The sequence below is a fragment of the Tamandua tetradactyla genome, chromosome 13 (genome assembly GCF_023851605.1).
Source record: "Tamandua tetradactyla isolate mTamTet1 chromosome 13, mTamTet1.pri, whole genome shotgun sequence".
Lineage (NCBI taxonomy): Eukaryota > Metazoa > Chordata > Mammalia > Pilosa > Myrmecophagidae > Tamandua > Tamandua tetradactyla.
Window position 1 is genome coordinate 96,067,596 of NC_135339.1, and position 11,474 is coordinate 96,079,069.

The 11,474-nt window shown below is 46.2% G+C and overlaps 1 protein-coding gene across 1 annotated transcript in view; it reads left to right on the forward strand.

The window, feature by feature from the left end:
* Window positions 1-11,264, forward strand: part of LOC143654489 (olfactory receptor 13A1-like) — a 104,755-nt gene extending 93,491 nt beyond the window's left edge. The window contains exons 3-4 of the mRNA XM_077126471.1: window positions 6,522-6,701; window positions 10,228-11,264. Of these exons, the coding sequence (XP_076982586.1) occupies window positions 6,650-6,701; window positions 10,228-10,835 (660 nt within the window). The 5' untranslated portion in view covers window positions 6,522-6,649 and the 3' untranslated portion in view covers window positions 10,836-11,264. The remainder of the gene's footprint in view (window positions 1-6,521; window positions 6,702-10,227) is intronic.
* Window positions 11,265-11,474: the final 210 nt, after the last annotated feature.

Genomic DNA, 11,474 nt, shown 5'->3' on the forward strand with positions numbered 1-11,474 from the left:
AATTTCCAGCACTTTAATTTATTCTCTGGAGCTCTCTCCCTGTAGGCTTCAGACTTCCTATTCTAATCTATATCAGTTGCTTTCTAGGACTTCTCATTGCCTCTCTTCCAGTGTTTTAATCACTATTCCCTAGTACCTGTCTGTCTCTTTCTTGGTTTACTCACTTGTTCTAGTAGATTCTGAAAAAGGACACCAGGGAGGTAAAGTTCTTGAGACCCTACACCTAACTGACAATTTGACTGGGCACAGAATTACAGGCTGAATACCTCTTTTTATTGACATTCTTCTATTGTTCTCTAACATCCAATACTGCTAAGAGAATCTGATGACCCTCTCATTCTCTTTTCTTGTATTTTCCTCACCCCCATTCTTGCTTGAAGTTCAGTATTTTGTTGAGAATTTTTGTATCTGTGTTCATTAGGGTGATTGGCCTGTAGTTTTCCTTTCTTATAGTGTCTTTACCTGTTTTTGATATTAAAATGATGTTAGCTTCATAAAATGAGTTAGGTAGTATTCCGTCTTCCTCAATTTTTCAGAAAAGTTTGAGCAGGATTAGTGTTAGTTCTTTTTGGAATGCTTGATAAAATTCTCCTGTGAAGCCATCTGGCCCTGGGCTTTTCTTTGTAGGAAGATTTTTGATGACTGATTGAATCTCTTTACTTGTGATTGTTTTTTGAGATCTTCTATTTCTTCCTGAGTCAGTATAGCTTGTTTGTGTGTTCCTAGGAATTTGTCCATTTCATCGAAGTTGTCTAGTTTGTTGGAGTATAGTTGTTCATGGAATCCTCTTACAGTTTTTTTTTTTTTTTAATATTTTCAGGGTTTGTGGTAATGCAACCTTTCTCATTTCTGATTTTGCTTATTTGCATCCTCTTTCTTTTTTTCTTTGTCAGCTTGATAGTTGACCATTGATTTTATTGATTTTTTTCCAAAGAACCAACTTTTGGTTTTATTGATTCTTTCTATTGTTCTTTTGTTCTCCCATTCATTTATATCTGTTTTAATCTTTGTTATTTCTCTTCTTCTATTTGCATTGGGGTTAGTTTATTATTCTTTCTTAAGTTCCTTCTGGTGAGCAGTTAAGTTCTCAGTTTTTGCTCTTTCTTGTTTTTTAATGTATTCATTTAGGGCAATAAGTTTCCCTCTCAGCACAGCCTTTGTCACATATCATAAGTTCTTATAAGTTGTACTCTCATTATCATTCATCTCCAGATAGCTACTGATTTCTCTAGCAATTTCTCCTTTGGCCCACTGATTATTTAAGAATGTGTTATTTAATCTTCATATATTTATGAAAGTTCTCATTTTTTGGCGGTTATTGATATCCAGCTCCATTCCATTGTGATCAGAGAAAGTGCTTTGAATAATTTCAATGTTTTTAAATTTATAAATACTTGTTTTGTACCCCAGCATATGATCTATTCTGGAGAATGTTCCATGAGAAATAGAGAAGAATTTATATCTTAGTGTTTGGGGGTATAATGACATATATGTCTGTTAAGTCTAATTCATTTATCAAGTTGTTTAATTTCTCTATTTCCTTGTTGATCCTCTGACTTGTTGTTCTATCTATAGAGGAGAGTGGTGTATTGAAATCTTCTACTATTATTGTTGAAACATCTATTGGTCCTTTCAGTTATGCCAATGTCTGTCTCATGTACTTTGGAGCTCCTTGATTGGGAGCATAAACATTTATGATTTTTGTTTTTTCTTCTTGGTGAGTTGCCCCTTTTATTAATATATAGTGTCCTTCTTCATCTCTTATGATGTCTTTACACTTAAAGTCTATTTTGTCTGATATAGCTACTCCTGATTTCTTTTGGTTACAACTTGCATAGAACATCTTTTCCATCCTTTCACTTTCAAACTCTTTGAATCCTTATGTCTAAGATGAGTCTCTTGTAAGCATCATATAGCTGGATTTTATTTCTTAATCCATTCTGCCAATCTGTATCTTTTAATTGGTAAATTTATCCTTAACATTCAAAGTTATTACTGAAAAGACATTTCTTGAATCCACCATCTTATCCTTTGGATTTTATTTGTCAGATCTATAAATTCTTTTTCCTCTGTCTCTTTTTATCCTTTAAGTTGCCCTTACTGGTACTCTTAAGTTCCTTGCCCTCCTCCAGACCTCCTCTCCTACCTTTCCTTTCAATTGGTAGAACTCCCTTTAGCATTTCTTGTATGGCTGGCCTCTTCTTGACAAATTCTCTCAAGATTTGTTTGTGAAAATTTTAATCTCCCCTCAGTCTTGAAGGACAATTTGGCTGGGTACAAAACTCTTGGCTGGAAGTCTTTCTCTTTCAGGATCTTAAATGTATCATACTACTCCCTTCTCACCTCCCTAGTGCCTGTTGAGTAGTCTGAACTCAGTCTTATGTGGTTTCTCTTGTATGTAGTAGATTGTTTTTCTCTTGCCACTCGCAGGATTTTCTGCTTCTCTTCAACATTTGACAGACTGATTAGTATGCATCTTGGAAAAGGCCTATTTGGATTTATTCTATTTGAAGTTTGTTGGGCTTCTTTGATTTGCATATTTATGTCCTTTATAAGGGTTGGAAAGTTTTCCGTCATTATATCCTCAATTAATCTTCCTAGTCCTTTACTCTTCTTTTCTCCTTCTGGGATACCTATGATTCTTATATTTGTGTGCATTGTTTTGTCCATCATTTCCCTGAGATCCAATTCAAAATTTTCCATCTTTTTGCCTTTGCTGTTTTGAGTGTTTGAAATCAGTTGTTCTGTCCTCTAGATCACTTATTCTTTCTTTTGCCTCTTCAAATCTGCTGTTGTGTGTCTCTAATATGTTTTTTGTTAGGTCTACAGCATCTTTAATCTCTGTGATGTCTGATACTTCTCTATTTATTCTTTCAAATTCCTCTTTATGCTCTTCTAGTGTCTTCCTGATCTCCTTTATGTCATTAGCCATCCATTTATTTTATTTAGTATCATTATATGAACATCTTTGATTAGTTGTTCCAAAGTCTGTGTATTCTCTGGTATTTTTATTTGGTCATTAGGCTGGGCTATATTTGTCTGCATCTTGATATATTTAGTGATCTTCTGTTGTTTTCACAGCATGTAAATATCTTGAAGGTATACTTTGGAATTTGATTTCCTTCAGTAGTCTAATGCTTTGTATTTGTGGGATGGATGTGGAGCAAGATGCAGGGTGCACAGTGGGGCACGACAGTGCAGTGTTGTATTGCAGTACAGGTATAGGCACAGGTTGGGAATGCTACAATGGTGCTTGTGAGCATGGGGCATGGGTTGTGGAGTTGTGGAGGTGTAGGCAAGAGCCTAGGGTATGGGGTGCAGTGCAGGCAGACCTTGGAGTGCAGGAGCAGCATGTGGCATGGGGGACACAGAGGTAGAACATGATGGAAGGCAGTTAGTGAGGCTGACTAAGATGCACAGGGACTGGTGTTCAGATAGGATGTGGGTGGGAGCTTGGGGGTCATGGGTATCAGGTGTAGAGTAGGTGACACAGAGGTTGAGGCATGGAGGAGCAGGGTGCAGTTGTGCCCTTGTGTGGGGGTGGGGTGGTGTCCAGAGGTCCCTGGATGGGGATGTGGGAGTATGTAGGGGCAGGCATAAGTTACCAGGGTTTTGGGATGTGGGTCTGGGGGGAGGAGAGGCAGCAGGTAGGTGTGCCCTGGTGCAGGTGCACAGGTGTGGAGGGGGTTGGAGGAATGTGCACGTGTGTGCAGGGCAAAGGCTATGTAGTACAGATTTGCCCATGAGCACCTGCCAGGTGTAGGAGTAGGGCACTTGTGCTGGGAGGGGCAAGTATGCATGTTTGTGGGGTAGGGAGTTGGGATACAGGGTTCAAGGAGTCAGTACACGAGTGTGTGGCTGCCCAGTGGTGGGGAGCATGTGGCTGTGCATATGCATGGTCCTGGGGTGCTGGACCCTGGTGCACACTGGTTTAGGGAGTGGGGTCCTGTGTGCACATGCGCAGAGCTCAGGGGCAGCAGGCTGGGGTTGTATCTGTGTGGGCTGGAGCCAGGTGTGGCCCATCTGTGCAGGTCAGTGCTTGCCCAGAGCTGGGGGGTGGGACTGGGGTGTGTGTATATGTGCATATCTGGGAGGTCCATAAAGTGATGTGCAGAGCTCAGGGGTCGGGTGGGGTGAAATTGCGCTCAGTGGGGGCAACGTGGGGTTGTGTGACTATATAGGCTGGGGGCAGGTGTAGCCTGGGTATTGAGGTAAGTGCCTGCAGCCTTTATGCACTGGTGACCACCTGTAGAGGCAGGGAGGGGGAGGTGGGACTCATGAGGGATGGGGAGAGACTGTGCTTCTGCAGGAGAGGTGGGTTGGGCTGGGGTAGGCATTCACTAGGGTGGGGGCGTGGGACAGGTATGTGCAGGAAGGAGGTTGGAGGAGGTGGGGTGGGGTGGTGGGCCGGGGATGCTTGGCTCATAGGGTGGTGGGTGATGGGGTTCAGGTGTGTGGAGTGTGAGGTGAGTCACGTGTCTTGGGGCTGTACCCATGAGGGTGCTTTTAAGGAACACGGCTTGGCTTATTTCCTAGTCCCCGACTCCCCATCCTTGCACTCCTGAGTGCTCCAAAAGGGCATGTTATGCTGTTTGCAACAGCTGGATGGTCTCCAGTTCTCTGCATCTCAGTTCTTCAGCTTTTGCAACCAGGGCCTCCCTGTGTGGTGTAGAAGACCCTCCCAGGTCACTTACACTCTGGAATAGCCATTTCAGTCGCCCTCCTGCCCTTTCTCTAGCTGTTCCTTGGAGCAGGGGTGAACTTGACCTATCCTGTTCTGCCATCTTCCCAACTCCCCTTTTCTCTATTTTGTAATTATTTTCTTAGTGGTTACCTTTGTAATTACAATCAGCATCTTAAGATAATAAAAACATAGTTTAACTAGTACCAGCCTAATTTCAGTAGAATACAAACTCTACTCATATATATTTCCATTCCTACACTTTTATACTGTTACCTTGTCAGATTATATCCTTATAAATTGTGTTCCCATTAATATAGATTTAAAATATTATTTATACATTTGCCTGTTAGGTTAAATAGGGGACAATAACAATAATATAGGATCTTATACGTACCTGTGTAGTAACCTTACAAAGTTCTTTAGTTCTTCTTATGGTTTTGAGTGACTTTTATTTAAGCTTCAATGCCTCCCTTTAGTTTTTCTTATAGGGTGGGTCTTCTGCTCATGAACTCTTTCAGCTTTTGGTTAGCTATAAATGTCTTACTTTCTCTTTCATATTTGAGAATAGGATTCTTTGTTGACAGATTTTTTTTTAAAGGACATTAAACATACCAACTCACTGTCTTCTGGCCTCCATGGTTTCTTATGAGAAATCCACTGTTAATCTTATTGGGGATTCTTATACGTGACAACTTACTTTACTCTTGCTGCTTTCAAAATCCTCTCTTTGCCCTTGAACATTGACAATTTTGCTGTAATGCATCTTGTAGTTCTCTTAGAGTGTGTGCTGCTTGGAGTTCCTTGGGCATTGTTAATGTGCTTATTCATTTCTTTCATCAGATTTGAAAAGGTTTTGGCCATTATTTCTTCATATACTGTTCTGCTCCTTTTTTTCTCTCTTGTCCTTCTGGGGATACAATGATGGATCTGTTGTGATACTTGATGGTGATCCATAGATTCTTCAGAATCTGTTCATTTTTATTTCTTAGTTTTTCTTCCAGCTTCTCATGTTGAATACTCCCAATTTTCTTGTCTTCCATAATACTGATCCTTTCTTCTGTCTGTTAAAATCTGTTTTTGATAGCCTCTGGTAAATTTTTCATTTCAATTACTATATTTTCTAATTCTTAAATAAGTTGTTTCATTTTATTGTAATTTCTATCTCTTTATTTTGTCCAGATGTCTTAATTTCCTTTAATTCTTTGAATATGGATTCCTTTGGTTCATTGAACATATTTAAGACAGTTTATTTAAAGTTCTGGACTAATAATTCCAAATATGAGTTTCAATCAGTGAAGGTTTCTGGAAAATTCTTTTTAATCTGGGGCATGGTCCCTACTTTCCTGATACTTTGTGTGTTTTGTAATTTTTGTAAAGAACTGGACATTCTCAGTGGTATGTTTATATAACTCTGGAAATCTAGTTATCCCATTCCTCTGGGATTGCTAGAACTTTTGTGATTGAGGACTCAATGCATGATTTTTTAAAGTATTTTTATTCCCAAATAGGGAGTGGAAAGAGGAATGATAAAAAAAATAAGTTCTGCCTATTTAAGTCTCTTCTGCTGCTTTTGCCTGAGAGAGTATTACAACAGCAGCCCCCAGAGCTGCCCCCACCCCACAGTGGTCTAAAATGCAAGATGAAAAACAGTGACCAGCCTAAGATCACAACCAGCACACACCCCTGGATTTTGGAGAACTTGGTGTTCATAGGCCACCCTGTCACCAGCAAGCTGCCCCAGGAAATAAGCTGCTGTTTCCACTCCTGCCTGCCATGTGCTTGGGGGCTGGAGGTTAGGACCCACTGCATGGAGAGTGAAATTCACTGATATTTACAGGAATCTACCAGCCTCTTCTGTCAGCTCATTGTGGATGCTGCACAATGTTCCACTGGACTCCAGAGTTTGAGAGTTCATTCGCAGAGTTCTTGCCAGTTCAGCAGTCATCTAGGTGGAAGGACTGATCCATGGCGCTTCCTGCTCCACCATCATCCGTGAATTCTCTCTCGCTTTTTTATGGTGAGGTGTGGAAGTCTCCAACTATTATTGTTGAATTATCTATTTCTCCCTTAATGTCACTGGATTTGACAGCAATGGAGCCTTGGGATTAAAGACCCTCTCCTCACTTCCCACACCCCTTCCTTATTTGCTCCTTTCAAGCACTGTACACCATGCACCATTTTTCAGGTAAGATTATGTGGGAAGACCCTAGCAGGAATTTGTGAGTCAGAGACAAAGGTCTGAGACCAAGCCAAGGCAGGAGCCCTCCCCCATCCAAGCCTTCCCTCTAAGCACCTGCCAATTGGAAGGGGGGAGAGAGGAACATCCAGATGCTGGGCTCTCACAAGAGATCTCACTACCCCTCCCCCATCTCCCTCTTCAGATGGTTACCTTGGCCTCAGGAGTGGCAATGCCCCCACCTGGTGTAATCTCCAGTAGAGCCCCTGCCCCTGCCCCTGCTCTCCTGCCCAGTACCCCTGATCCCACAGGGTGACCCCACTGCTCGTAGCAACTAAATACACAAATAATCCCTAGCCAGGGTGCTTTCCACAGGGAGGAGCTGGGGAGACACAGGCAGGACCCCTGGTCTTCTGATCCACCCCTGCCAAGTAGTCTCCCTCCTGGACCAGGGTCCCTTTTGCTGGTCTCCTCTCCTCAGTCTGAGCACAGGGTCCCCTCAGTATGGGCTTTTCAGAGCCTGGATGAGGCAGCCCCAAGCTGAGCTCCGCTCTGTGGGCCAGGCCTGTTCCTGGCAGACTAAACGTCATTTGGTCCAGGAAGGACGCTGAGACAGAAAAGGTGCATTTGGGAAACTGAGGAAGTCTGAGTAAGTGAGGACCTCTGTTAGCAATAATGGATCAATACTGGTCCTTCCACTGTGAGGAATGTTTCACCCTGATGCAGCACATGATACCCACAGGGAACTGGGCGCGGGGTGGCCGGGAGCACTCGGGGCCACCTTCCATGTTTCTGTAAACCTGCAACTTGAGGGGAATTTATTGGATTTAGGAAGAACTCTGCCTTCATGCAGGGTGGGCTTTGCACAGGCCCTTGTCTGGGTCATCAAAGGAGGAACATTTGATCCTGGGATTGGGCCAAGAGGCCAGCAGCTCCCCTGCCAGGCTCAGGCCAAGGGGTGAGGGGCTAGTCCCAGGAGACAGACATGGGCCCTCCCCAAGGCCTCAGGGCCCTATCCTGCCCTGTTACTGCCTCAGGTCTTGACCCAGCCACCACACCCGGGATACGGCACCCACAAGGCCCTGTTTACCTCCAGCTGGGGTAATTGCTCCCTGAGGGCCGCTCTGGCTGCTCGGCCATCCTGGCTCCCCAGTGACCCGGCGTCCACCCTAGGCAGATGGACTCCTTTAAAGGACAGCTGACCCAGCCCCCACACCCTGGATACTGCACCCACAGGGCCTTGTTTACCTCTAGTTGGGGTAATTGCTCCCTGAGGGCCGCTATATGGACAGGGAGTATATTAACTGTCAATAACTGTGCGTCTGCCCCTGCAGTTGGCTCTTGAACTATCTTCCCTAATTTTTTCAGTGTTTCTGAATAGACAGTTTTACTGTGGAAAACATGCCCCTGCCTTCGCGTCCTTCTTGTCTTTTACTATTTCAGTGAAACAGTGAGGGGCCCCAAGACTATCCGCACTCCGGGGCTCTGCTACCCACGGCCCCACTCGTGAGACTGATCGGTCAGAGGGCAACAGGTGCTGTGGTTTCGCCTCCAGAATAGGTCAAGGTCTTTAAAAGGAGCTGCTCTGGCTGCTGGTGCTGGAGGTGGCAACTCAGCTCCCTGTGAATTTGGGGCGGGAGGCCCTGCGGTGAACATGCTGATGTGCAGGCAGAGTGCGCCCTGGATGTCAGCGTGGACTTGGTCTGCAGGGGGCAGAGAACGGCTTGGTCATCTGTGCCTGCACCGGGACGGTCGTGTGTGTAGAGGAGAAGGGGGTGTGGGGTGGTCACTGCATGACGCCTGTGTGACCCTCGGAGGTGAGACCCTTGGAGTGTGGAGCCCCCACTCTGTCTTGCTACACTTTAGCACCCCAGTTCTGCAGGGACACAGCTTGGACTCCAGTTAGCAGCCTGTGTGCTTCTCAGCCCTTGTAAAGGTGGGGGACAAACAGGGCGAGGAGAGTGAGCAGGTCCCAGTCAGCACTGTCACAGGACCCCAGCACACCTGCTCCTGAGCTCCACCCTCTGGGTGTTCACAGCCAGGTACATATTTCTGGGAATCTGCAGAATCTCTGTTCATGGGACATTGGGGAGAGACCAGCCCTCTGGATGGGGCACACGTGTTGACAGCTCCTTGCTCTCAGGCCGTCCTAACTCAGGGGAAACTCCCAGAGCAGGTGCTGGTACCCTCCCTCTCCCTGGGCTGCCTGGGCCTGGGGTGTGCAGCAATCAGTGGGGTGGAGGGAAGCATTCACCTTGGGGCGGGGGGATGGATCAGCAGCTTCTTGACTGGGCAAGTGGAGCTCAAGAAAGATAGTCTCCTTGTCTAACCATTGCCTGGTCCTGTCTGAGGGGCCAGGGTCAGTGTTGAGATGCCGAAGGTTAGGTGTCATAGGCCTTGACTGGGTGGGTGCATTGGCAGGAGGCCCTGGGGGCTCTGGGCAGGGTCTATTCCTTTCTTCCCTGCATCCTCGCCCCTGGCACAGCCTGATAAGCTTCCCACTTAGCCCAGGAGAACCTGGATGAGGTTCAAGCCTGGAGTCAGGCTCCTGCATCCAGCTGCTCAGATGCAGCTCTGGGTCCCCATGGTCCAGCCTCTCCCATTTCCTGGGAGCAGAACTGAGTGGACAGGACAGGGGGGATCAGTCATGGTTTTCACTGAAGAGCCTGAAAACAGATCAATTTACATGAGCTCTGGCAGTGCCCCCCACCTGCTCCAAGCCTGGTGGATACACCCCAAGAATAAGACTGCTCTAGTGTTACGGACCACTTCCCAGGCTGTACCCTGAGTAGCTGACCCCTCACATCACCTGAAATCCCCACCTGAGCCCATCAGTCCTGCCCATCTTGCCCCCTCTAAGGGTGATAATTCTGTCTTGTCTTTGAGACAATGTGTTGTGTGCAGCCTGCCCCATCCCCAGCTGAGATGGTTTTCCTCTTTGGGAGCACAGAGATCTGGAGCCCCCTGGCCTGTCCATTTGGATATCTGTGTCTTCTGAGCTCCATGGACCATCTACGAGCCACTTTCACATGTCAGTTTAATGTAGGAAATAGTCACAATTAAAGTGAGCACAGGCTGCACTTTCTATGTAAACTACTGAGTTCTGCTGCCCCAACCACCACCCAGAAGCAGAGGCTGTCATGGCAGGTAGTTCTGAGTGCTGGGAGGTGTTCCGGGGATTGGGGTGGATCCAGAAGGGAGAGTTATTCCTTGGATTGTCTCCCTTAGTGCATGGACCTACGTTAATATCTTAGCCATGTGTTTCCTAGGGTGAAGGCACCACCACACACATCCTGCAGTGTCTTAATGGGACCTGAGCACCGAGAGGACCCATCATCCACCCCATCCCTGTGTCTTCCTCTATTAGGTCCTGGCTCCTTCCCTGGACCCTGGAGACACCCCCACCCAATGGTAGCAACCAACCACACAGCCGTGGTGGAGTTTGTCCTGCAGGGCTTCTCAGAAAACCATCAGTTCCAGGGTTTCTTCATTGCTCTCTTCCTCCTCCTTTACCTGACTGCTCTTGCTGGGAACGGCCTCATCGTCATGGCCATCTGCCTGAACCAAGTCCTCCATACCCCGATGTACTTCTTTCTCACAAAAATGGCCATCTTAGACATCATCTGCACATCCACTGTTCTCCCCAAGTTGCTGGAGAACCTGATGGGAGAGGGCAGCACCATCTCCTATGAGGGCTGCATGACCCAGCTCTTCTTCCTGACGTGGAATTTGGGGGCTGAGCTGCTGCTGCTCTCAGTCATGGCATATGACTGCTATGTGGCCATCTGCTGGCCTCTGCACTACCACACACTGATGAGCAGGCCCCTCTGTGTCTTGCTGGCAGGGAATGTGTGGACGGTCAGTGGGATCAGCACCTCTGTGAACACTGGCCTGATGGCACGGCTAACGTTCTGTGGCTCTCAGCAGATCCCTCACTTCTTGTGTGAATTCCCCACACTGCTGCTGCTTGCCTGAGGCCCAACATATCTGAACAACATGATGGTTGTCTTTGCAGACCTGTTCTTTGGGGTGGTCAACTTTCTGCTCACCATGTTGTCCTACACCTTCATCGTTGCCAGCATTCTGTGCATCTGCTCGGCTGAGGGCAAGCGCAGGGCCTTCTCTACCTGCTCCTCCCTCCTCCTTGTTGTCTATCTGTACTACTCCAGAGTCATCTACACCTACTTTCTCCCAGGGTCTGGATCCTCCATGGAAAATGGCAAGGTGGTCACCGTCATGTACACAGTGGTCAGCTCCACTCTGAACCCGCTTGTCTACACTCTGCGCAACAAGGATGTAAAAGTGGCTCTCAGGAGGGTGTTTCCCGTGTTCAGTAAATGACTGAAAATGGCCAATGTGAGTTTTTCTAGATGCTAAGGAATGAATTAAAGAATAAATTTTGGGATCTGGTACAAGTGGAAAGGAGAAGATGGTAATTTATATGATATATATGTATAAACAATGTGCTTTCCCAGTGGAAACAGGCCAAACTTCTATGGAGAACTTCAAACTTTCCAAGGAACTACCTGGATGCTCTCAAGGTTTCAGGGAAGCAGCAAGTGAGTGGGAAACATGAGGAAGGCAAATAGCCAGAGGAACAGCAGGGTCCCTTCA